The sequence below is a fragment of the Chiloscyllium plagiosum genome, unplaced genomic scaffold (genome assembly GCF_037043375.1).
Source record: "Chiloscyllium plagiosum isolate Xiang-an unplaced genomic scaffold, Cpla_swu_hap1 HiC_scaffold_8, whole genome shotgun sequence".
NCBI lineage: Eukaryota > Metazoa > Chordata > Chondrichthyes > Orectolobiformes > Hemiscylliidae > Chiloscyllium > Chiloscyllium plagiosum.
Window position 1 is genome coordinate 118,126,715 of NW_028270146.1, and position 27,351 is coordinate 118,154,065.

The 27,351-nt window shown below is 40.5% G+C and overlaps 1 gene segment (V, D, J or C); it reads right to left on the reverse strand.

Annotated features, from left to right (window-relative positions):
* Window positions 1-585: 585 nt before the first annotated feature.
* LOC148149536 (Ig heavy chain C region, membrane-bound form-like) lies at window positions 586-20,571 on the reverse strand. The segment is given in 8 exon segments: window positions 586-1,049; window positions 1,188-1,315; window positions 4,133-4,462; window positions 4,935-5,243; window positions 7,209-7,514; window positions 10,622-10,927; window positions 19,369-19,459; window positions 20,555-20,571. Coding segments are annotated over 7 exon segments (1,407 nt in total).
* Between the last annotated feature and the right edge of the window lie 6,780 nt (window positions 20,572-27,351).

A 27,351-nucleotide genomic window follows, 5' to 3' on the forward strand; every position in this document is an offset into this window, starting at 1 on the left:
AGATAGATCTCAGTCTCATTCTCTGGGATTTGACAGGTGTGGTGTGTCAAATAGATCCCAGGAATTGTGCTCCATGAGATTTATGTGTGAGAAAAACTCCAGTTCTGACAATACGCCCTTGGATTGTGCACGTGTTGTGTCTGAATACCTGACTGAACGTTGACATTTTTGGCTGATGCATGCTTCGTTCGGCGCTTTAGGTGGCGAGTTATGCATTACTAACCCAGGCTGTCCCAACATTGGGAGTACATTTATTTTAGACAGTGTAGAGTGAACTTCCAAACTCTGTTGCCTGCCTTTTAGAGGCTTCTCATTTGTATCATTACGTGACCTGAGGTCATGACCCTTTGTGCATAAGAGGAAATGTTCTCTAATCACTCTGCCTCTGGAGTGTTCCATCAGGCATATCGTGTGAAAGATGCATTTACATTAGTGGGCTGCATGGTAGCGCAGCATTAAACTAAATGACTGGATGAAACACAACCAAACAGAACAAGTGAAAGTATTTGGCTGGGAAAGGAGTAGGATGTGGGAAAATGTATTATTACTGACTGGCCTTGAAGAAAGAATTAAGCAAACTCAAGCTTAGTGCATATTCATTCGAGATTTATTAACGATTTCAGAAAGCATTTTTATCCAAAAAGTTAATGTAAAAGCTAACAGAAGTGAATATAATGGCTGGATGCCACATTGAGATGAGAACACATTCGCTGTGAGGTGGGAATTTTCTGTACATCAGTAACAGTCACAAGAAAGGGAATACAAAGGCTCATCAGAAAGGGTAGGCAACCATTCTGAGTAAGGAACAAATAAAAACAAAACAAATGGGCTTCAAACAACTGGGAAGCCACAAATTCTTCCAACCACAACCATCTCAAAGATATCAAAGTAAAAACGAAAATCCATCAATAATTGTCTCAGTTACACGCTGATAAACTGAAGTAATCTCACTGTTAGAGTCAGCAACAGGACAGATTGGAGATGGGAATTCAGAGACCTTGATAAGCAGATCAGGAAAATCAAAGGGGTCCACAACTCATTCACTTAACCTGAAAAAGAGAGATAAAGCAATGACGCAGATATTTATGATCAGAGACTTTCAGATTTAATGTTATTCAATGGCACACTTAGAGATTTCACAAAACATATTGGGCTGCTTGGCGTGAGAAAGATGTGATTATTTTCACCTTCACCAGAGTGACAGCAGCGCTGTAGAAAATACTCAGGAAGAACAAGGTGATGAACGTGGAAGCAGTTGTCCAGATGTTGCTGTTATCATCCTCATAGTCTTCAATCCAAGTGCGATCTATTGAATCTATGAATATAAAGCCGAGAGAACGCATTTAGATTGTTTATTGATCCAGATCGATCTATCTGCATCCAAGTCATGTAATTAGAGACCATTACATCTTCATAAAGCAGTCAGGTATTTCTCAATGTGACTCTTATCTGTATCTATTAGTGCATTATTGACTCAGCAAGAAATTACAAATACTAACTGCACATGTTCTTTCTTCATTTTTCATGTCAGAACGTTTTAAATTATTTTTCTTTGAATCTATTATTTAAGGATATTATTATTTAAGGAATGCTTATTACGAATGATTATTTTAATTTTCTCATTATATTTTAAGTATCGGCTGTGACAGCGGTTTAGTTGAAAATTGTGGCCATCACTGAATAAAAGTTCAAATGTGATTCTCGTCTTTATGTATTGGTGACCAATTGCTTGGCAAATCGTGAATATAAGTGACATCACAGTCAGGACATTGCTTCATATTTTTGTTTGTAGGATCTGTATATGAAAGAATAAGTTTCTGTACATGTGTCCCTTAATTTATTTGATCTACTGCTTGGTGTGTTTGGTTTTCCTTTAATGTTTGTGTATGTGGTTATGAGAGTCTCTTACTTCACTCTAGCCCATGTTGGAGTCTGTGCATGAATAAACATATTCCTGTTCCTTTACTGCTGGTGTGCTCATGTGTTTGTGCACCTAAATTTTGGTCTTTTCACATTGTGTAAGCATCATCATGCTGATATGCCACTTCGTTGCTGCCTATGCTTATCTTGTAATGTCTTTGTGCGTGTTCACTTTTCATTAGTGCTATCTAAAATGTGTGCTTATGTGTCTGTTTCAGATCCTACCTAAACTAGGTTATTTTCATGTTTATGCTGAATAAATGTTAGCATGCAATGTTATGTTTTGATGGATGTTTATATTTATCTGACGATGTCTGCTTGTGTGGCAATCTTTCCCAAACCATCTCCTGATCAGCTTGTTTGTGCTATTGTTTGTGGCTGCTTGCTGATGCTTGTGCCCATTATCCTTATTGAATAAATGCCCCTCTATTTGTTGATCTATGCACTTGTATGTCTGCATGTGAGACTCTGAATTTGTGTGTACATGTGACATTGTATATATGCTTATCAATGTGGTTAAAAAATAACTAATTAAGCTGCCTCTGTTATCGTATGTTTGTGATTCTGAAAATGGGAAAATAATGATATTAATATTTATCTCTGTGCACTTACGTGCCTTTGTGAGTTGACATGTGGGAGGACGTATTTTCAGAATTTGTATCTGTGTGTTCATGTGTGTATTGTGCTGTACGCATTGTGCTGTATGAATGTATATGTATTCATGCCCATTGTGTGTTACCGTGTGTCTATGTTTCTCATGGTTCTGTGTGAGTACCCCTGTTCATTTGTGCAAATGATTTTCTTTCGGTGTATGTGAGGTTTTGTATGAGCTTAGGTGAGTGTTCAAGTATCACTTGCATGTGTGGCTCTGTGCGAGTATGTGTGTGTGACATCTTATCTATATGCACATTTGAGTATGCACATAAATATGTGTCTTTAGGTGAGAGCCCGTATATGTGTCATTGCGTGTGTATTTGCGATCATCTCTCTGCATCTGTTCTTATACCAGACTGCAATTTTTATTATTCTAATTTATTGTTCTAATTTTAATGGATTGCTTATAATTAGGTTTGACCTTGGTGTTGTAGGAAACATTTCCAATTGTCGTGGAGAGATAAGCGTTTTATGAGCAACTTTCTGTTGCAGTGATAGAATTTCTGTCTCTGAGAGACAGAAAAGTTCAAATCCCCATTGCCCCAGAGATAACATTTCTGACTATGTTTATTAGAAAATTTCTACTTGTGTTCTGTATATGAAACAAACTGTAAACAAACTGTAATCAGGTATTCGAATACCAGAATTGATCCCATGTGCTCCAGAAAACTGAGACAAAACTATGGAATTCAAACCGGGACTATGCAAACACCAGTTTTGGATTATGGGAATCAATGTTAATCATTTGTTAACAGAGCCAAGCGTGTCCAACATGCTTCAAAGGTATTATTTTGCATGGAAATGTTAAATCTTTGGACAGTAAGCAAGAAGCTGACTGTTCCTGTTCATAACTGGGTTACATTACAGAGGACATCTACCATGAAAACTGTGCACACGGAGCAAGAGGACAGACCATTCAACGTTCCGCTCCCCTCTGCTCCACGACAACTTATCTGTCGATTCTCTTTGGTGTGAAAGTGAAGATACATTCTGTCAACTCATGCGCTGGCGCAAGATCCCTGGAAGATCCCCAGAAACAAAGGTTACATTCAAACTGTTCTGCACCCTTTACGATTGGCATGTTCCAATCAAATTTAATTTTAAAGTATCTTAAATTAACATTTCCAATTGGTGCAATGTGTCAGTTTAAAACTGACATGAATTTTGTAAAAATGTCCAATCGGGGGAATCAAGAACTCTACCCTTGACATAAAATGGACATTGTCAGATTTTGTCACAGAGGGATTTAGGATGGATAAGGTACTTGGCGGAATCCTGCAATGAGTGAGCTTTACTCTGTCTCTGACCAAGGGTGTATCTGAGCGGAGAACATTAACTGCACAAGACACTCGTCCTAGACCTGTTAATAATCCACTTTAACTACACAGATGGAATGTAAGTCAGAGTGAGAAACAATTAATTCAATATTTAACTCAACTGGAGGAAAAAAAACCTTTATTACTTTTGTTGAATTATTAAATGCAACTTTGAGATTTTTATTGACATGAATTAACAGTGTCCATCAGTGCAAGTGAAATGTTTACGAAACTCGGTTTACCGCTGGATTTATCGACTGTTCTGTTGATGATCTTCAATGGAATCGCTTCATGTCCCACCACACAGGAGTAAGAAGCACCGCTGGCCCACTCCTCCGCTGTAATGGATAACAGGCTGTAGATGAAGAAGGAGGTGTTGTCGCTCTCCGCCATCACCTCAGTGTTCTTGTAGTTACTGGGATTCACCGGCTTGTCATTGTTTGTCCATTTGACGAAGATCTCTCGGGGGGAGAAACCTCTCACTAAACAGGTGAGGGAGAGAAACCTCTGAGCGGAGATTTCTTCTGTTGGTGGCAGGAGGACCGACACTGATGGCTCCAGCGGATTAATCACTGCAGAATATTGGAGACAAACATAAATCAACCAAAACATCCTGAACCAATATCACAATTTCACTAAATATTAAGATAAGCCATTTTTAATTTGGGATTTATTCAGTTTCGTTTTCTAAAGGAGCAGTATGGTTCAGTCTGCTCCTTTAGAAAACATTCTGTTCAGTAAAAAGAATAAAGTTTAATGTGAAAGTTGCCTCCATGTTTCCAGCCCACAACAAGGGCATTCTGTCCAACTGTCATTGCTGATGGTGAGGTCACAACCCAGGCTTCTTCCCACTATATCTGACTTAATCAGAATACAATATCCTTTGGTCCATCTTTTTCTGAATCAGCTACTTAGCTATCCTGCCTTCAGATACATCATTAATGCCCCCAATGGTGTTTGTTCATTACCAATCAAAGCCTGCCATTGATGTAACTGGATCTGGATTACACATGGGATGCTTTGTGTTTTAATCTCACCGCTCACCTTTCTCCTTGTGGATGGAGTCTCTCAGCGGAGTTGGCAGATTCTGATGGTACACCACACATTCAAAAGTAACGCCACTCAGCCAGGCTTCAGTAGAAATGTCTAATTTGCTGATCACGCTGTCGGGATTCTGTCCAGGCTGCTCAGCAATCTCTGATTTCAGAGGCTTCTTTTCTTGTTTCCAGGTCACGTTGACTCCAGAAGGAAGATTGGACACAACGCAGGTTAACGTCACCGTCGCCTCCAGTAAGACTTGTTCTACTGGCGGTGGGAGGATTTTAACGGTGTTAGGGTGGCACTCGGTATCTTCTATGAAACAAAAATCAAAGTCAATGAAAAATGCCCCTTTCTGATACAAACAGCCAATCTTCAGATTACTCCTTCACAGGGTGAAGACACCACCTTCAAAATGGCAACTCCAACTATTGTTGAAACGATGCTTACTATTGTTGATGTATTTTGATCTGTGAAAGCATTTGTGATTACCTATAACATACCCTGTGTAATTATTCCGAAAGAACACTGGCTTTGTAACAAGTGAAACCTGTGAAAAAAGTAAAATAATCGAAGATACCATCATGTAACCCATGGAATTATCTTTCTTTCGGAGTTTGTCTCTCACTTAAGACCATCTATTGATACTTGTGACAAGAGTAATCTGAATATAATGAGTTCATTTCCATGTTCATAACCTTTAGATGCAAGTGCTGCTGGTCACACTGACTGCCAAATCACATCCCAAACTTTGGACAAATTGTAATAAATAATTATTATTCTCTTTGCAGAGTTCTAAAGTGTAACGGGAGCGGTGAACAGCCATGGAAATTCTGTTCATCATATTTAACGTGATCAAAAATACTTTGCGCTATTGGTGTGATGTCATTCTCTAATTTATGTCATTGTTCCTCGTGGGCTGTGTTTGGAGTAGATCTGAAAACAAGATATTGAGTACAGCATTGGATATCGAGAAGGACCCCCATCTCCTTAAGTCTTTCCCTCCATTCAGTTAGTTCAGACCTGGTCTGTACTTTCACTTTATTTACCAAGCTGCAGTTTTTAATTTCTTCATAGAGCAGGGGAGACAAAAAAACAAAAGCGTCTTAAATTAATCTACAAACGCGATGGAAATGTACACTAATTTTATAGACATCCACTACTCACTGTGTAAACATCACCACTCCAAACCAGGCTAAATCAGCCTGTCTCGAGTTCCTCATTCATTCATCCCTATTGTAGCATTCCCACCAGAATTTATTCTCCTGCCTCATCCACTAATTACAGAGAGCATCTTAAAGAAGCTCAGTGAGATCACATTTATCCCAGTTCATCAAATGTGATACCCACTTGGTCTGTGGTCTGATCCCATAAATGAAGTTAAAGAGCTCAGTACCAGATAAAATTCGATGTCGTACAATGTCCAAGGCCAACAGGTCATTCCTGAGCAGGGGATGAAGCATTGAACGCATTTTGATTTATTTTCAAGTAAGGGTCACTGCATATTTTAACCACATCATTTTGAGACCCCAACATCATAAGATAGAGGATCAGAATAAGGCTGTTCGGCCAATCCAGAGTTTAGATCAGAATGATGCTGGAAAATCACAGCAGGTCAGGCAGCATCCGATGAGCAGGAAAATCGATCTTTCGGGCTAAAGCCATTCTCCTGCCTTCTCCCCGTACTAAACAAGAGCCGATCTATCTCTGGCTTGAGTACACACAATGGCCGGGCCTCCACAGCCCTCTGCTGCAATAAGTTCCACAGACTCATCACCCTCTGGCTGAAGAAATTCCTCCCCATCTCAGTTCTAAACGGTGCCCCTTTGACCCTAAGACTGTGTCCTTGGGTCCTAGTCTCGCCTACTAGTCAAAACATCTATTCCACGTTCACTCGACCTCAGTCTCTCAGTATTTTCTATGTTTCAATCAGATATCTATCCAATATCCCCCTCCACTCCCTAACTTATCCTTGAAGCGGCTACCAGGCAAGGATTCAGCACTCTGAATACCTCTCCCAGCATGGTGAGGCAACAAACTATTTAACAAAGCTCACTGTCTATATATCTATCTTCAACAGAGAGGAAACATGCTTTTCTGTCTTGCCAAAAGGTTGAATTATGAGCAATGCTAATGTAACACTCAAACTAATATGAGATACGTGGCATGTTGGGAAATGGGAAGCTGTACCGTGCTGTTTACTACGCCTGATAAATTATTGTGTTTGATTCACATCAGAGTTCAGAGTGATTTGTAGCTCTCTCAGTGTGTGTCTCTTACCCTGGAGTGCGGTGATGTTTTTACTTTGAATGTTCTCTCCATGAGTGACCTGGCAGGTATAGACCGCGCTGTTGAACCATTCACCAGAAGGGACCATCAGCCGACTCATCACCGAGAAGTTCCCGTTCGCCTCACACGCGGGAGACGTGAAGAAGCCAGAATCCAAGGGTCGGCCATTTTTCAACCAAATCACGGAGATTGACTTCGGATGGAAATCGATGATTGAACAGACGACGGTTGCAAACTTGCTGCTTGCGATTTCTTCACTGGAGCTCACAGTTAGGAGAAGAGTTGGTTGGAGAATACCTAGATGTTTAGGAAATACATCGCATAAATTATCTGACGAATTTCAGAACAAATACAATCAGTCCTCATATAGCAAGGTTTCTTGTGGTTAATGGATACAAGAATCATAATTGTGCAGATTGCTGGAGAAGCTGGGATCCACACAGAAGGATCAGCAGGACAATGTGAAAGGCTAAAATTATAGGACGCAGCAAGGGAGTCAAGGAGGCATAGAAACTATAGGCCGGTAACATCAGAAGGGAGATAGCAACGTTGGATGGTATTCGTTTTAATGACAGAGTATGATGAACAAGGCAGATGAATTACCGGCATAAATGAGGAAATGATACGGTTGTTATCACGGAGACATATTGAGAGCCGGGCAGGAGTGGCTATTCAATATTCCAGGATTTAGTGCCTTCAGGTGAGACAGGGAAAGATGGAAAAGGGTGGGGGCGGGGATGTGCAGTACAGAATGTTGCTTCTGTCGCAATTCTGACAAGAGTATTTTAGGCGGTAAAGAGAAATGAAATCATGGATACCTCCTTGAACAAAGGCAAATGGACAGTACTTCAAAACCAAAATACAGCAAAAATAACTACTGGGAGAGCACGATATACCTTACTTTCGGTCCAAAAGACCAAGTGCAAATACATGGGCAAATTTCAGAGACGTGGAAATTAAATAGGGGAATGAGAAAAGAGGTTTTGAACTTCCTCAGCATAGGCTTGGATATTCACTTTGTCAAAAATTTAGAGGGAACACAATTCTGAAAATGCCCCCAGGAGAATATTTTAACAAAGTATGTGTTTAATACAGAGAATTTGAATCCAGACCTTGCAAGAGAGGTGTGAACCTGAACTTAACCTTAGGGAGTGAAGTCGACCTAGTGGGTAAAACATCAATGGTGGAGCACTTTGCAGACAGTGATCGTAAATCAGTTGGATTTCAGATTGTACTGCAAAGGAATAGAAATTGGCCCAAAGTTCTGAAAAGGGGAAGGACAATTTTAGTAAGAAGAGGTAATGACTTGACCAGAGTGTACTGGAAGCTGACACTTATTGGTAAATCCGAGTCAGAGCAAGTGTGACACATTTAAGAAAGAGATAGGAAAATCACAGGGAGGTCATTTCCCAGGAAGCCACTGTGTGGGACCAAGAATGCAGCGGGCTCTGGACACCAAAGGGCATGGAGGATGAGATAAAAAGAAACAAGGGAGGCTTCCGGTCTACACTGAAATCTCAAAACAATAGAAATTAGTATGGAGTACAAGGGGGAGTTTGAAAGACAAAGGAATTAGAAGAGCAAAAGGGACCATGAGAAAATAATAGCAGTCAAAATAAAGGGAAATATTTTTAAAAGTTACAGGCTCATTCATAATAAAAGAATTATTCGGGAAACAGTAATGCCCATTAAGTGTTATTATTGGAGTGGAGCCGGAGGATTAGGTTGTGGTCAAAACGAATGTGTTGTGTCAGTGTTCACTAGTAAGAGGGACAATGTGGGGACCGAAATCATGGAGGGGTGTTGTGATGTAGTTTTCAGAAATTAGGACACATGATGTGGTGTTCTGTGTTGTCTTGCTGAATGAAAAGTGGTTATATTTCCAGGGCAGATGAAAAGTATACCAAGCGGTTGAGCGATGCAAAGGATGAAATAGTTGGGTTGCTGACAATAATTTAGAATTCCTGTCTGGCCACAGCAGTTGTGCCAAGTGAGTGTAGATCAGCCAACATTGCACTGTTATGCAGGACGAAGGAAGGGATAAATAATGAAAACACAGATCTGTCAAGCTAGTCTCAGTGGTAGGGAAACTATTGAGAAGTGAAATTAGTCTTCATTTGGAAGATAAATCTACAATTTTCAGCATGGTTTTATTGAGAGGAAGTCATGTGTGACAATTTGATAGCAGTTTTCAGAGAGATAACTCGATGTCCAGATGATAGCAATAATCAGAGCCAATGGGATCCGAGTTCATTTGACAGATTGGATCTAGAACTGGCTGAGTGATGGGAGCAGGGGATAATAGTCATCGGGGGTCTGCGTGACTGGAAATCTGTGTCTCCTGGTGTTCTGTAGGGATTGGTGTTGATTTCCTTGCTATTTCTCTTACATACCAATGATTGAGACTCAAATTTAGGAGGATTAACCAGTGAATTCACAGATGAAATGAAAACTGTCATGTTGTTAAGTCATGAGCATAATGGCTTTAGAATGCAGGAGGATATAAAAGGGTTAGCTGTTTGTGAAGAGAAGTTGCAAATGGAAATTATTCTGGATAAATGTAAGGTGATGTAATTCGGCAGACGAATCTGTGAGGTATGACGTTTTGAATAGTGGAACCCTGGAAAGGACTGAGGATCTTTGGTGTACGTACCCAAAGATCCCCTATAGTACTGTGTCGTCTGGATAAAGAGGCTAAGAAGGTGGGAGGATATTTGCTTTTATTATCCGAGACATTGTCAATGAAGAGTAGGGAGATGATACTGGAACTTAATAGAACACTGGTTAGGCCATACTGAAGCGTTGTGTGCATGTAATCGAAGGAATGTGATTACACTGAAGGCAGTATTGATGAGATTTGCCAGGATCTTGCCTGGGTTGGAGGGTTTTAGTTATGAAACTAGATTAGATAGACAGGGGTTTTCCTTGGAGCAGAGGAGAATTAGGGAGAAGATTATCATGATGTCTAGAATTATTTTAGGCAAAGACAGGGTAAACTGGATGAAACCTTTCCCCTTGATGGAGAGATCAATGCCTCAGGGGCACAGGGTGAAGGTAAGGCCAGGAGGTTCCAAGTGGATCTCAGGGGAAAACAAAATCAAACAGAGGGTGGTGTTAGCCTGGAGCTCAGCACCTATAAGTCATGTAGAAACTGAGCCCCTCATAATAAGTATGAAGTATTGAGATGCATCCTTGCAAGGGCAAGTCACACAAGGCAATGGATCATGTGCTGACACATGAGACTGGAATAGTTAGGTGGCTGTTATTGATAGGCGTGAACTGGATGGATCAAAGGGCCTTTTTTCCTGTGCTGTATAAGGTGATTCTGTGAAAATGGTTATAAATAATGCCTTATTCATATTAATCCCAGATGCTCTGTTTATCTCAGTTTCCACAACACGTACCTGGACATGGCATTTCTTTGCTCTTGTGTGACCCGCTGTGTTGAACCTCACAGTAGATTTTGCTGGGGCAACCTACTGCTGACTCGGGCAGGGTTAACTGGCTGCTCAGGGTGTAGGTTCCCTTCTTGTTTCTCACTGATGGATAAGTCTTCAATCCAGTCGTGATTAGCTCCCCTCCTTTCTTCCAGGTTACCTTGGTGACGTCAGGGGAATAGTCCATCGCCAAACAACCAAAGATCGCAGAACCGGTGTTGTGCTCCTGACAGGAGGAGACCAGGCCATAAAGTGTGGGGGGAGATGGTGTCTCTACAATAGAATGACCAATTGAGCATGTTAGTTTCTGTTCATTTGACCTTACCAGTTACCCAAATGTATCCTCAGCTGTAAACGTTTGCCAGTATGCTCCCGCTGAGTCTACAGCATAACTGGGATTTATTTTTGGTTCCTACCAGTTGCTGATCATGATCATTGGTTCCCTCTTTAGAAACATGCCCTCGACCTTGACCATTGCCATATAATTTCAGAAGAACAACATCCTGATCCCACCCCAGTAACTGTTTGAAGATCTCACCAACTGACACTTTCACTGGATTGCTGTGAAGAGCAGAGACATTTCACAAAATACAAACCAAGGAAATGCAGATTCATCGAAATTCTACAGTGTGTGCAAACAGGCCATTTGGCCCAACAAGTCCACACCCACCCTCTGAAAAGTAACGCATCCAGACCCATTCCCCTACCCTATTATGCTACAGTTAACCCTGACTAATGCACCTAAACTCCCAATCACTGAACACAACATTTGCAATTGCCCCAACTTGCACATCTTTGGACTGTGGGAGGAAACGCACACAGACATGGGGAGAAAGTGCCAACTCCACACAGACAGTCACCCGAGGCTGGAATGGAACCCGCACTAGGTACCGTGCTGCTGGGAATACCCAACAGCTGGCAGTACCCCCGGAGAGAAATCAGAGTGAATCATAGAACATAGAACATTACAGCGCAGTATAGGCCCTTCGGCCCTCGATGTTGCGCTGCCCTGTCATATTAATCTGAAGCCCATCCCACCTACACTATTCCATGTACGTCCACATGCCTGTCCAATGACGACTCAAATGTACTGAAACTTGGCGAATCTACTACCGTTGCAGGCAAAGCATTCCATACCCTTACTATTCTCGGAGTAAAGAAATTACCTCTGACATCTATCTTATACCTATCTCCCCTCACTTTAAAGTTGTGTCCCCTCGTGTTTGCCGTCCCCATACTTGGAAATCAGGTCCAATGAGCCTTCCTCACTTATCAATGCAAGGCAGAATGTTCTCTCTGGGAGGGAGGTCACTGCAGCAGCCGCACAGGCAGGAGCTGAGCACTGGGACTAGGAGGATGGCTGTCACGGCTGAACTCATGCCAATTGTCTGGAAGTTGAAACATCTAATTTACAATTATCTGAATTCTGGAGGCCTCTGAAAAATGGAGGACCATTAAGGTTCAGAGACTTTGGAGTATTACAGCTGAGTATTTATGTAATTATGATTTGAGAAATGAACAAGTAATGTTAAACTTTAATAAATATCAACCTGATACACAGTTCACCACCAAACCTCATCTTTCAGACTAACCACTGCACTTATTCTGTCTAGACCTAAATTTCCACTCACATTGAGAAACCCTACCCTGCTATACACCCATTCATGCCTGGAACACACAACCCCTATCACACGAAACACATCCAAGGCAATCCATATCGGAAGTGTAGCTGAGCAGAGAGATCTCGGTGTCCATGTACATAGATCCCTAAAAGTTGCCAGCCAGTTTGATAGAGTTGTTTAGAAGGCATACTTTGTGTTGGCTTTCATCGATAGAGGGACTGAGTTTCAGAACCACGAGGTTAGGCTGCAGCTGTACAAAACTCTGGTGTGGCCGCACTTGGGAGTATTGTGTACAGTTCTGGTCACCACATTATAGAAAGAATGTGGAAGCTTTGGAAGAGTTCAGAGGAGCTTTACCAGGATGTAGTTTGGTATGGCAGGAAGGTTTAACGAGGAAAAGATGAGGGTCTTGAGGCTGTTTTTGTTTGAGAGAAGAAGGTTGAGAGGTGACTTAGTTGAGACATAAAAGAAAAACAGAGGGTGGACAGTGAAAGTCTTTTTCCTTGAATAGTGATGGCTAGCAGGAGAGGACATAGATGACAAATGTCAGAGGTTGTTTCTTTACTCAAGAGAGTAATAGGGCCATGGAATGCCCTGCCTGCAACAATAGTACACTCGCCAACTTTAAGGGCATTTAAAAGGTCATTGGATAAACATATGGATGAAAATGGAATAGTGTAGGATAGATAGGCTTCAGATTGGTTCCACAGGTCAGCGCAACATCGAGGGCTGAAGGGCCTGTACTGCACTGTAATGTTCTATGTTCTATATTCCAGATGGACATATAATCTCAATTCCTTTCAGTCATTTACACTCCTGCCGCCCTGCACCTGGCCCATGATGAATCTGGCCCTGACTGGACCTGGCACCATCATTTTCACAACCTCTGACAAAAGCCCACTACCCAAGACATGACCTCAGCCCTTGATCACTGACCTCTCATCTTACCCAAGTCAACCTGTGCACATTGCATCCTAGCTCCTTTCCCATCTGTGCTTTACCACCTACCATTTTGCCAGACTCCGAGCTTTGCATTTTGACCAACACGTCAACCTGTCACTTCATTACAGTGACCTTCCACCCCCAAAACATCCTGGCACTCTGCCCACCTCTACACTAACCAGCCTGGCATCCTGTCCACCTCTCCATAAACCAGCCTGGCAAAGACAGAGCTCCTGCATTTCAGCTCAAACTACCCCTCACCTACCAAGCACAATTCGACCAAATTATCCTGTGACCATTACCATTTACCTTGATGCCACCTTGCCAGACAGAGTGCATGCATGCCTACCCAGCAGCCAGTCAATACCTCACAGCCTACCAGCCCAAACTCTCCCACATGCCCAATCTAGCCCCTCACTTGCTCACCCCCTTCCAACTTTGAGCCTACTCCACCATAATGTCAGTGCATCATTATGTCGTACAGCACAGAAACAGTTCCTTTGGTCCAGCTCATCCATGCTGACCAGAGTTCCCAAATTAAACTAATTCCACCTGCCTGCCTTTGGCCCATATCCATCCAGACCCATCCAGTTCCTGTAGCTGTTCAAATGTCTTCTAAACGTTGGATCTATCTCTGCATTTACCACTTCCTCTGGCAGTTGATTCCAATGCTTTGGACAGTTACAACATGAAGTCCTAACTCCTGCACTCAGTGCTCTGACCAATGAAGGTACATGTGCCAAACACCTTCAACACACTAGGTACTTGAGGCAACGCTTTCAAAAATCTATGAGTCTTGAATCTATGAATTTCTGTGGTGGAGAATTCCAAAGGTTCACCATGCTTTTGCTGAACAGTAAAACAGGAGAAAGTGAGGTCTGCAGATGCTGGAGATCAGAGCTGGAAATGTGTTGCTGGAAAAGCGCAACAGGTCAGGCAGCATCCAGGGAACAGGAGAATCGACGTTTCCTGAAGAAGGGCTTATTCCCGAAACGTCGATTCTCCTGTTCCCTGGATGCTGCCTGACCTGCTGCGCTTTTCCAGCAACACATTTCCAGCTCTGAACAGTAAACAATCAGGTTCAATGCTATCGGTGTGTTGGGAAGACTGGTGAGCAGCAAGATTAATGATGATCCCATGAATGGAATAGCATTCCAGAGGGGCCGAGGTGCCTTCTTCAGCTTCCATTTTGCATGCTGACATGTCCCTTCGGCAGCATGTTCCAAAATTGTGATCCTTGAGGATAAGGGCGCGCATGCATGTAAAGCTTTCCTCCAAATCAGACTCTCAACTATTTCCCTGCCCGTTTCCTCTTCCTCAAATCACAGCCATGGGACTCACTTCCTAACAGCGCTGTGAATGCGCTAATGCCACTCAAACTTCAGCAATTCAAATAGACTGATGACAACTGGTTTCTCAAGGCGAGATAAAAAGCCTAACACTTCCACACCTGTCTAGAGATTCAAACAACCACTGGAAGAATTGAAAATTATTTGAGGCACTTGTGTGTCTACACAAGGTGACATGGTTTCCTTTTTTAAAAATCACGCAACACCAGGTTATAGTCCAACAGGTTTAATTGGAAGCAATCAAGCTTTCGGAGCGACTCTCCACTATCACCTGATGAAGGAGCGTCGCTCTGAAAGCTAGTGTGCTTCCAATTAAACCTGTTGGAATATAACCTGGTGTTGTGTGATTTTTAACTTTGTACATACCAGTCCAACACCGGCATCTCCAAATCATGGTTTCTTTTTGTGTGATTTGACTGTGTTTTCACTGAATGAACAGAGCTATGTCTTAATCATATAATAGGAATGAAGCTTCCCTCATTTTTAGCAACTGCTGAAAATGTGTTGCTGGAAAAGCGCAGCAGGTCAGACAGCATCCAAGGAGCAGGAGAATCGACGGTTCGGGCATGAGCCCTTGAATATTGTATTTCTGGCAGATAAAAGTGGTTTTGAAGCGCGAGATGAAATTGAACTGTCTGAGATTCAGGTATCCGAACTGGACAATTTACAAATGGTCAGGACTGTTGACAAGTTAGTCAGAGATAGCACTGAAACAAACTGTACAACAGACTTAATCCTAGAGGATACATTGCTCAACTCCTCACGTCAAATATATTCACTGGAACTGAACATTCATCAGAGGAACTAACTAGTGGATAAATGTGAACGAGAATGCGTTCACAAGAACATAAATAACCACTGAGTTAATAAACTTAATAAGTCATTGTATTTAACAAAATTATTGAGGTGGGAAATATCGCCAATTAAAGCCCATATCCGGAGGAAATGGATAATTCTCTAAATTATTTTTATATATTCTTAAAACGTTCCTTGAATTGTGGAGATTTTGCATGCACTGCATAAAGTCAATACTGCATTCCAGTGTGGAAAGCATTTCTGTTGAAGGAATTAGGGCAAGGTCATTTTCTTTGTTAACTGCTTTTAATGAACGAAAATGTTTAAAAAGGTATGAATTGAAAACATGCTTCTGTCTGGAGTTGCCCACTTTAGCGGTTGTCTAAGTAAATGTGGGCACTGCTGCCTCACAGATCCAGGTACCCAGGCTCGGTTCCAGCCTCAGGTGACTGCCTATGTGGAGTTTACACAATGTCCCCTGTGTCTGTGCGGATTTCCTCCCACAATCCAAAGATGTGCATGCTCATGTTATATCGTCCATAGTGTTAGGTGCATTAGTCAGGGGTAAATATAGAGTAGGGGAATGGGTCTGGCTGGGTTACTCTTCAGAGGGTCAGTGTGGACTTGTTGGGCCAAATGGCCCGATACATACTGCAGGAAATCTAATCTAAATGATTAGTTAAGTGTGACAATGTGAGCAGATTCCTTCCGATCGCTACATTGCAATAATTCGGTCAAGTATATAAATTAAAATAAATATTACTCTATTTTCAGTGTCTGAATAAACAATGTGCTCTGTTATCCTCTAGTTCATGTCTTCTGCAAATTTGTGAACTCTGCATACGTCTGAACACATCGATGTAAAATGAATTCTCTGCGTTTGCAGCAAGTACTCCCATGGTTTTAAGAATAGAGTTCCTACAATATTGAAATAGGCCATTTGGCCCAACAATTCCACACTGACCCTCTGAACAGTAAGTAGCCCACCCAGACCCATTCCCCCTAATTTATATTTACTCCGACTAATGCACCCTAACCTTCACATCACTGAACACTATGGCTGTGCTAAATTTCACCTGACATGCACAACTTTTGGACTGTGGTAGGAAACCAGAGTGCCCGAAGGAAACCCACACAGACACAGGGAGAATGTGCAAACTCCACACAGGCAGTCACCCGAAGGTGGAATCGAATTTGGGACCCTGGCATTGTGAGGCAGCAGTGCCAACCACTGAGCCACCATGCTGCCCTGCGAGTTCATGGGTGGATTATTTTAAGTAATTCGAAATTTGGCCTTGGTCACATAATTTACTATAGCAGTTGTTTCCTAAAGAATGACTCTTCAGTTGATATTTTGTTGTAAAATGTAACTATTTATTTAAAATGCACAGTTTGGCAACACCTAAAGCACTGTGCAGATTAAATAATTCAGTTAATGTTTTATTTTTATCCTGCAAATCCAGTTTAATCAGGGACATAACAATTAATTAACTCAAGTTACATGTGAAACTGATCAAAGCAGTGAAACTGATCTGTTCTTCATAGAATTGAGCAGAATTTCCAAATGGTCTTTGCCAATGATCTTTTCCAGCCAGAAAAATATGTATGTAGTGTACAGCGGAATTGAAAGGTGTTTCTTGATCAATTATAACACAGTCATGGCATTTTTGCTCAAGAGCAAGAACTATTCGAACATTAGACTTTTGAAATTCTATTTATATTTCTCTATGACTTGCAAACTGTTTAAAGACAGACCTTCTGATTGAACTAGATAGTGGAGTTCTGAATTTGGATTGTAAAGCATGGATTAGATTAATCCTTAATTATTTATTTTAAGTAAAAATGCAGATCAATTTCACAAACTGAATAAGAATTCAATCAACTCAATTCAACAGAATCAAGGGAAAAAAACAGAATCCAATCAACTCAAAACAACAGATTTGAATGAAACATAATCAGAATCCAACCAATTCCATTCAACAGAATCAAATAAAACAATTTCAAAAACCAATCAACACAATTCAACAAAACCAAGTAAAAACAAAGTCAGAATCTAATCAACACAGTTCAACCGAATCAACTAAAACAAAGCCAAAATCCAATCAAATCAATTCAACAGAATCAAGTAAAACAAACTCAGAATCTAATCAACGGAATGAAATATAGCACCGCAAGAAAGTTTTATGATACTTTCTAACCTGCTTGTCATCAACAAAATTATCAAAATAAATGTGAAGGTATCTGTTTTCCCTTCATTTCTAAAACCTTTGCGATTTGCCTTTCACTTAATAATAGGCTTTATGAAATTTCACCTCGCATGCTGATTGCATTGAATGAGGAACCAGGAACGGTTCACTGTCACCAACCGTGTTAACATTGCAAAAACAATGTAGAAACCAGAAACGGTTTCCCAAATATAACACATTTAATGTTACCCAAGCACAGTCCCTCCTCAACAGATCAACGATCACCAGATCACAACACGGTGTGTTTGCAGCAGAACTCTGCAAACATTTTCAACAGAACCAAGAACATGATGTAACCTCACAAAAAAAACACATTGAAGTCTAACAAAACTGCTCAGAATCCAGCAAACTAATGATTAAATTGAATAGAAATAACAAGTCATAACAGCAACCTTGTTTGTGAGGGGACTTAACACTTAAAGCTGTAACGTTTCTGGCAACAGTTCAACTTATTTCCAACCTGCACACCCTTCTTGATCGTGACAATCTTGTGCAGCGCACAGTAGAGCGGTTGAAGGCATATATTGATTAATCACTTCATGGTCAAAACAAAATTACTGAATGGACAAATATTACCACATTATAATTTTAAGTTAGTATCAATTACATAATCTGATCAATTCTGTAGTTTCAGATTTTAGTCCCAAATTTTATTTTGAATGAGGCTACTCAAAACAAAATTCAGTTAGCTTACAATTAGAACTGAGTTTTTTTTAAAAAAGTCAATGCATTAAAAACTCGTTTTTTTTTCATTTCTCACACTTCCGGGTTTCTGCCTTAAGTTGTTTTTCAAACCGTTACAAATGGATGTAATGTTTTCAATCAAGCAGAGAAAAATGTGTCATAAAAGTTTAACAAATGCAGAAATGATTCATGAAAGACAAAAGAACTTCACAAATATTGGTAATGAAAAGGTATCCAGTGAGACAATCTCCTCACCAGAAAGAAAACACCAGTTGCAGAAAGCAGGAAAATGCAGATCAATTTCACAAACTGAATAAGAATTCAATCAACTCAGAACAACAGATTTGAATGAAACATAATCACAATCCAATCAATTCCATTCAACAGAATCAAATAAAACAATTTCAAAAACCAATCAACACAATTCAACAAAACCAAGTAAAAACAAAGTCAGAATCCAATCAACACAGTTCAAACCAAATCAACTAAAACAAAGCCAAAATCCAATCAACTCAATTCAACAGAATCAAGTAAAACAAACTCAGAATCTAATCAACAGAATGAAATACAGCACCGCAAGAAAATTTTATGACAGTTTCTAACCTGCTTGTCATCAACAAAATTAACAAAATAAATGAGAAAATATAATCAGGGTAAGAACATATATTCAAGAAGTGAATAATGATATTTTAGCATATTTTAATCATGCTTAGTAATATCTCGAATATCTTTGAATTCTTAGCGTTTGTTGTTGATAATAAAACTCACAGTCAGGATGTCACTGACATTAAACATTATTTATAGCTGACTGATTAAGAGACATTAGGTGTTTCAAGTAACCCAGCCACACAGAATGCCCATCTGAACAAAAAAAAAGAGATACACCGAGCAACTGACTCCATCATCCCCATTGTAACTATTTGCTGAGCCTTAACTGAAGTCTGTAATCAGTCTGAACAAAAATCAATCCGAACCAAACCAAACTCAGCACAGAATCTGAGTTTCATTTAATTCAGAAATTAGTCACATGAATAGAAAGTTTTTAAAAAGTCACTAAGAAAGTTCAAGGGTCTTACCTGAAGTCACAGTCACCATGGTCCCTTGGCCCCAGTAATCAAGATAGTCACAGTGTTACATTCTCTGGACTGGGTCACACAATAACTAGCACTGCATAAAACAAATCAAAAATCTACCATCATTTTAAATTTTCAGAACCACAGACAAAATAAAGTCACGATAAATCTTCATCACATAACTGTGCTAGTGAATTCTGATAATTCTTGATAAATTTTAATACTGTTTTATACTTCACAGAGTAACATATGTGCTGATTCTCAAAATCCCCAACTGGTGTATCAATAATTACCCAACACTTTTACAAATTAAATAGTGATACTGGCATAAAACCGCACAGAACTAATACTGCACTGCAAGTTAAGACGGTTTGTAGAAGTAATCACTGACTAGTTTCAAACAATGGAGGCTGAATAGGTTTTTGTATTGGTCATAATTGCAGTGTCACCCCAGTTATATCACTGTGAGACACGTTGTGTCAAATACTATGACAGACTGTAAACTGTAAAATGCAGATAATTTCTTCACTTCCTAGAAATCAGTGATTCAGACTCCTCTAAAAATGATTGTGTGTTATTCCAGCTTTTACGATCCATTGTATTTTGAAAGCTTGGAATACTTTTCCAGGTTCGGTTTGCATTTAACTTGACAATCAACACGAAGAAGGTAGAAAAAAATTATACATTTGTACAAACTAGCACTGCTGGATTGCGTTTAACTTGCATCTCACATTATTTCTCGCTCCTGCCATGGTAGAAATCACCAATTTGAGATAAACACTTGTCAGTGGTTTTTGTATGAGGATGTCGCTGTGCACAACACTGTGACCCACTGTAGTATCACAATGATGTAGACCAGTACACTCATTCTCTGTTCTTTACTCCAGGTCTCAATTTTCATTTGAAAGAGCCATTTAGTTCTGATCATGTTTAGAATTAATGCCATAGTTGACATAACAATTAGCAGTGATTTCCTGAGCTGTCAGATATACTAAAACTAACATTTTGTCCGAGCATTTAATTGATGGAAGTGTTAGCAGTACATATGAGATGCCCAAAACATTGTCCCATTGTGTCAGCAGTTTGCTAGTTTAAATGGTACATTTCCTCTTTGATAGTTTTGTAAGAGGCAGCCTGAGGTCTGCTTCAGATTGCAGTTGGTATAATTGCATTTAAAACTCGTACTGACCGTCAGTTTATGGTGGAATTGACAAAATGTTCCCTCGAGCTGTTTTTGAATGGGTCCAGCCCTGGTTCCTCTCGCTGTGGTATCTTGCACAGTAATAGATGGCGGTGTCTTCGATCTTCAGGTTCCCCATGTCCAACGCGAAAATGTTGTTTGAAGTGTCTTTGGACGCAGTAAATCGACCCTTAATCGCTGGTGCATAGTTACTGCTGGATGAACTATAGTAGTACAGCAGCCACTCCAGACCCTGTCCGGGAACCTGTCGGACCCAGTACATGTAGCTGCTGCTAAGATCGAACCCGCTGGTTTTACAGGTCAGTTTCAGGCTGCCTGCGGGACGGCCAGTCTCTGCCTCTGGCTGGGTCAAAACAATCTCCGACTGGACACCTTTAAAAAAGAAAACAAATAAACCGTGAGCATTAATGCTGATGACATGATGGCTGAGTGTTTTACATTCCTGCGGTAGACTAACATTGAGACAGTCACAAAGAGAGACTTGAACAAAAAACACTCACATGATAAGAAAGTCAGTAACAGACTGAGAAAAAGTGTCGACACAGTCATTCTGATAACTTGTGGGAAGCGGTTCTGTCAAGATCTTTCTAAACAAAGCCGACCCAGGAGTGTTAAAATACGGTCTAGTGCCCAGGATTTATATGGCCATCGGAAGGGGCAGGCTTACAGCTTCCGCATGTTGGTTTCCTGCTGGAGGCTGAGACGGGATCCTGGTAACAGCTTGCACAGCCCGAACACATGGGATCATGTATTTACATGAGGTTCTGCTTAAACATGGACACATACACATCTTGGGATAGTGGTTTTGCTGAATAGCTTCTTTGGAAGTAAATTTGAGTAGCTTCAGGTCTGTTTCACATGATAGTTGCATGTATTTTGTTTTAAAAAAACAAATTCAACTGGAAGTTAGCTCCCTTTATTTCTACATTCATTCACAAGCAGATAAAACTAAAGTTAAAGTTCAAACATATTACCAGCCAATAAAACAGTTGAGTTTTTCTTCCCTGGATACTGCAAGTCTCTGACGCACTACAAAATAACATGTAATTCATATGAAACATTTCAGAATTCAATTTAGGCAACAGAGCGTGTCCAAAGTGATTATATTAAGAATATTCAATTAGAAGTTAACTCCCTTTAATCCTACATTCCACCACAAGCAGATAAAGCTAAAAAGAACTTCAATAATATTATTAGCCAATAAAATGAATGACTTTATTTGCTGTCACTCAAAGTCTCTCTCACATTACCAAATAACATATCATTTCTAATCTGCGTTTCTCAATTCAGTTTAGGCAACCGAATATGGAGCATGTCTAAAGTGATTATGTTCAGAATGTGAGTGTATGTCACTAAACAGTTCGGACCCGGAGATTAGAAGCACCCCCTTACATTGCAGAATGTCTCTCCCTGCATTTTTTTTTCAAATTGCTCCGACACTAAAATGCACAGTAAAGGAAAGCTGTGTGCCTGAGAAACAAAATGTGAGTCCGCAGTGATACATAACACCGAGGTAAACTTTTGAAAGAGCATCTAATGAACTAGAACAAGACAGTCCATAAGTTTTTTTTTTAATCCTCAACGTCTAAACCATTGCATGTAACAATCTGGGTACACCAGGAGTGTTTGGTTAAATTAGAGAGTATTACAGTAATAATTACCACGAATGTAGGTTATAAACAGTACATTTCTCTGCTCACTGATAACTCTGACAGGGCAGTTAACTCATAAAAGTCAGCAAATATTCGCTGTTACACTACACCAGTGTTAACCATGTATAAAGGGCTCACTCAGTTTTAATGAGATGCATGAATCAGAGAATGGTGTAACAAGTGATGTGAGTTTTAACCAGTTCAATTTTGTTAATTTACTTTGAGATGATAACAAATGTTACTGCAATGTGGGATTTTGGATCCATTAACTTCATATTCAGGAGCTTTAAAGATACTCAGTAAACAGGCTGAACTAACCAGAACGTCACTGCATTCAATGTCCTGTTTTCTGATAGTCATACAGTGAATGCTGTATTCAGGGACTTTCCTTTTTAAAGAATAAATGCCAAGGGAAATGTGTCCATTGTGAGTAAATGGGAAAATATAGCTTGTTTGGTTGGACTTTAGTTGTTTCATTTTCCCTTTAATCGGCCAGATACAATAGTTGGCAGCAATTAAGCTGACTGCAGAAAAGGTCCTTGAGTTCCCAGTTTCATTTACTGGAAGCAGATGGAGTTTCTGCAGTGGATCAAAGATATTTTGTCTCACTGTTGACCAGTTGGTGGAAAGCCAACTGCAAACCATAACCACCGCCTCCGCAGAAACAAATCAACTCAGCAACAATGCTGGAGAAAAATTTATTTTTCAGTTATGTAACTTGGAGAACTAGTCACTCCTCTCACTGAAGGAAATATTCGCAGAGTCTCAGATACAACCTTAACATCAACAGTTCATTCAAGGATCACTACAGCACTGTTTAATATTGAGAAAAATTGATAAATAGTCATAGAGTCATGGAGTGATACAGCATGGAAACAGACCCTTCGGTCCAACCAGTCCATGCCATTCATAATCCCAAACTATACTAATCCCACCTGTGTGTACTTGGCCCATATCCTTCCAAACATTTGATAGTCATATACTTATCCAAATGTCTTCTAAAGGTTGGAAGTATCCACGACCAGATCATCCCACACACAAACCATTCTCTGTGTAAAAGGTTGTCTCTGATATCTTTTTTAAAATTTTCTCCTCTCATTGTAAAAACATGTTCCCTATTGTTGAAATCCCCCACCATAGCGAAAATGCGCCAATGTCTGGGTCAAAAATTGAAAACAATCCCAGCTCCAAACATTTACAAAATATCATTATGGATCTTCCTTGAGTCCAAAAAAGATTGTCCCCTTTGATCAATGATTTGTAAAATTTATTCGCGTATCTAATGCAATGTTCGTTTTCAAATAACTTTTGAAATGCAAGTGGTTCACATCAATCGTATTAAAGTAACAGTCCGTGTGTTACTTTATTGATATGTGATATATCACTTATTGATATGTGATATTTTTTAAACGAAAGCTTCGTACATTTCCAGTATGAATCATGTCAATTAGAACCATTCACCTTTCCACTCATGGCTTTATAAACTTATATGAGGTCACCCCCCCCCCCCCCGCCGAACTCTCACCGTCCAGTGGAACAAGTTCCAGTCTATCTGGATTTCCAGCGGTAACTTTGTTCCCTCACATTCTGCTGTTAAAGATCCTCCTGCCACCCCAGGTCCACAGACAGTGTCCCTTGATACTAGTTCAAAGAAATGAAAGGAACTTGTCCCACCAAATTGTTCAATTTTATTTGGCTTCAAGCACCATAAAAAATAAATGTTCATGTCATTGCTGATTTATGGGAGAATTCCATTTACACAATATCTGCTGAAATACCTGCAGTACCATCCTGAATCTGGTTCGCAGGTTCACCTGTTGCTCACAAATGCAACCAGACATCAGGGAACAGTGTGTGGGATATAGGTAAAGTAGTGTTACTTCTGCAATTATAATTACTTATACAAAGTAAACAAACTCACACCAGTGTGTAATTGTTTCAGCCAAGAGCTGAGCCAACAAGAATGGAAACTATGTGGAGGAAATACATAATTGTTTTGTATTAGCTAAAATTGTATGCAAGAATGAAACGTGACTGCAAAACAATGGTTAAATATTACAGACGAATAGATAAGATGCTGCGAGGGGAGCGAGTTATGCTAGATACGCCTGTATAAACAGTGGGTATAAACATCTGTTTCCCACTTTTACAGAAACACTGGAACAAACCCCAATTAAAAGGGTCATAAGGATCAGTGTGGTAGGGGAAGGCACAGATGGAGGGAGTAGATAATGGTGACGAAAGGATATGCCTAAAAATGACCCACAGCGGGATGAGGTCAAACGGACTTGTGAGGCCAGAAATAAGCATTTTGTCACAGACAAGGCCGGATAAGGCAAGATGATAAACAGGAGTAATGGGTGCTGGTCTTACGGAAGTGGAAGATGTAAACGGGAAGAGCAATGGGATAAAAAAAAGAAACCAAATTACATAAATATTGTGTATTAGTTGAATTCAGTGTGTGTGTCCCTGCCTTGTCGACAGTGGACATCACACCCTCTTGCAAGAGTAAAATAAAGAGCACTACTGATTCAGATTTTGTCTCGGACTGAAACTATTGAAGTGTGTGAGCTTTGTTTCTCACAAGTGAACATCGTCCACACCCACCCCTCCACCCTTCCCTTCTGTACTTTTCACTTTGTGAAATCCGTGTTGTCAATAATCAGTTAAAAGAAAGATTTTTAAAAACTTTCTTAATTCATTTGCTGATCTTGGCTGAGTAAAAGTATGTTGCTGTCAGCATTTCTGGGGAACATGTCTGCATTTTTTTCATGTAAGTTTACAATGATATTAAGTCAAAAATTGTCAAAATGTCCTCAGAAACAACGTTTAGAAATGGGCGCCTCAGGGCTTCACCACCTGTTTGAATATTGATACAGTTCTGCCCCTACTTTTTCCCCATAAGCCAGGACTTACAGCATTGGTGATCATATCTATGTTGATAATGGATTAGACCGTACAGAATGTTCCCGAATATTTATAGTGCTATCACCTGCAGGGTTATGGACAACATGCTATAAAGTGGGTGTTGGCTGGAAGGCTCTGTCTTCACGTGATACAGGTGCGATGGGCGAAGTGATCTCTCTCTGTCGTGAAAACTTGCTACTCCTCTAAATTCATCTTTCCTACTTTGTCTCGTTCAGAGGCTCTAACTCACATGATTCATACCGGAAATATTCCAAGCCTTCGGTTCAATGATATCAATAAACTCCACCTGACTCTCCGGCTAGCGATGTGGAGATTAATGGTCCAATTAATGGTGCCAGACGATGCCTGGGACAACATCACTTTATTCAACTAAAGTCAGCAATATACATTAACAATGTGAAAGGCACAAACTGTACTTTTACCCAGAGCAGCCAGTTTCATCTGCATTCAGACTCAAAATTCAGACCACTGCACAGAAGATAGACGAGCCCTCACAACATTGGAAATGATTTTGTTTGATAAAACAGTCCATCATAGATTTGCTTAGAACAACTCGTGACAACAAACTTGCTTGATTTTTTTTGTGTGGGTTAACACATGATATGTTACTGTATTCCGACTGATGTGAACCATTTGCATTTCAAGTTATTTGAAAATGTCCTTCACAACAGATATGGGAGCAAATTTTAGAAATCATTGCTCAAAAGGACTTTTTTTTTGGATTCCAGGAAGATCCATAGTGATATTTTGTAAATGTTTGGAGCTGTGATTGCTTTAAATTTCTAACTAAGACATTGACATACAGTGGACAACATCACAATTTGCTGTAACATGAAACTCGCAACCACTGTGAACCATCGCCTGATGGTTCAGAATTTAACAAGGACCTAGCAAGTTTCGTGGAATGGACCGACGAGTGATACATGAAAATTAACAAAGGCATTTCTGAAATGATTAATTTAGCTAGGAAGAATGTAGAGACACAAATTCACATCTCTGTTTGCATTTCAATATACTATAAATTACTTTTCTATTACATCCTAAAATACTTGTGTCTTTGTTCATATTTAATACACTCTATCTTGTTCCGGGGTTAAGATAGTTTCTTTATTTATTTCACTCAAGACTGTATGCTGTATTTTTGCCTCAGTATTGACCAAATTCGGTTTGGTGCCAGCTTATATCACTTGAGCTGCTTTTTCAGGAAGTGAATCTCTCCACCTGTTATGTCAAAATAATCTGTTCATGCTTAGATCGAAATAAATCCTGTTAATATCATCCCAAATTCCAGCTCGGTTATTTTGTATTTATTCGTTGGAATTGAACAGGAATATGATCGGCTGTTCTTGGTGGAGTGGGAGAGGGAGTTAAAGTGTTCAGCCACGGGGCCGTGAGGTTGGTTGGCACGGGTTTCCCAGAGATGTTCTCTGAAATGATCTGCAAGTTAGTGTCCTGTCTCCCTGATGTAAAGGAGACCACATCAGGTGGAACAGACACAGTGGATGACATTTGTGGAAGTATAGATAAGTTCCTGTGGGATGTGGAAGGATCATTTGGGGGCCTTGTCGGAGGTGAGGGGGGAGGTGTGGGCGCAAGTTTTGCACTTCCTGTGGTGGCATGGGAAGGTGACAGGGGTGGGGAGTGGGCTGGTGGAGGGGCATGGACCTGACGAGGGAGTGGCGGAGGGAATGGTGTCTCCGGAATGCAGATAGGGGTAGGGAGGGAATTATACCCGAGTGATGGGGTCTGTTTACAGGTGGTGGAAGCAGCGGAGGATGATATGATGTATGCAAGGTTGGTGCGGTGGAAGTTGAGGACCAGGAGGGCTCCCTGTTGCGATTGGAGGAATGGGGTTCAAGGGCATCGTTGATCATGTGGGAGGAGAAATTGCAGTCTTTGACAAAGGAGGTTATCTGGGATGTTTTATGGTGGAACTGGTCCTCCTGGGAGCAGGTGCAGTGGAGGCAGAGGAATTGACAATAAGGGATGGCATTTTTACAGGAGGTCGGGTGGGATGAGTGCAGTCCAGGGAGCTGTGGGAGTCAGAGGGCTTGTAGTAAATGTTTAGTCGGTCACTGGAGATAGAGGTGGAGAGGTCTAGGAAAGGGAGGGAGGTGTCCGAGATGGTCCCTGTGAAGTTTAGGTCAGGGTGGAAGGTCTTATTAAAGTTGATGAACTGTTCAACCTCCTAGTGATAGCATGAGG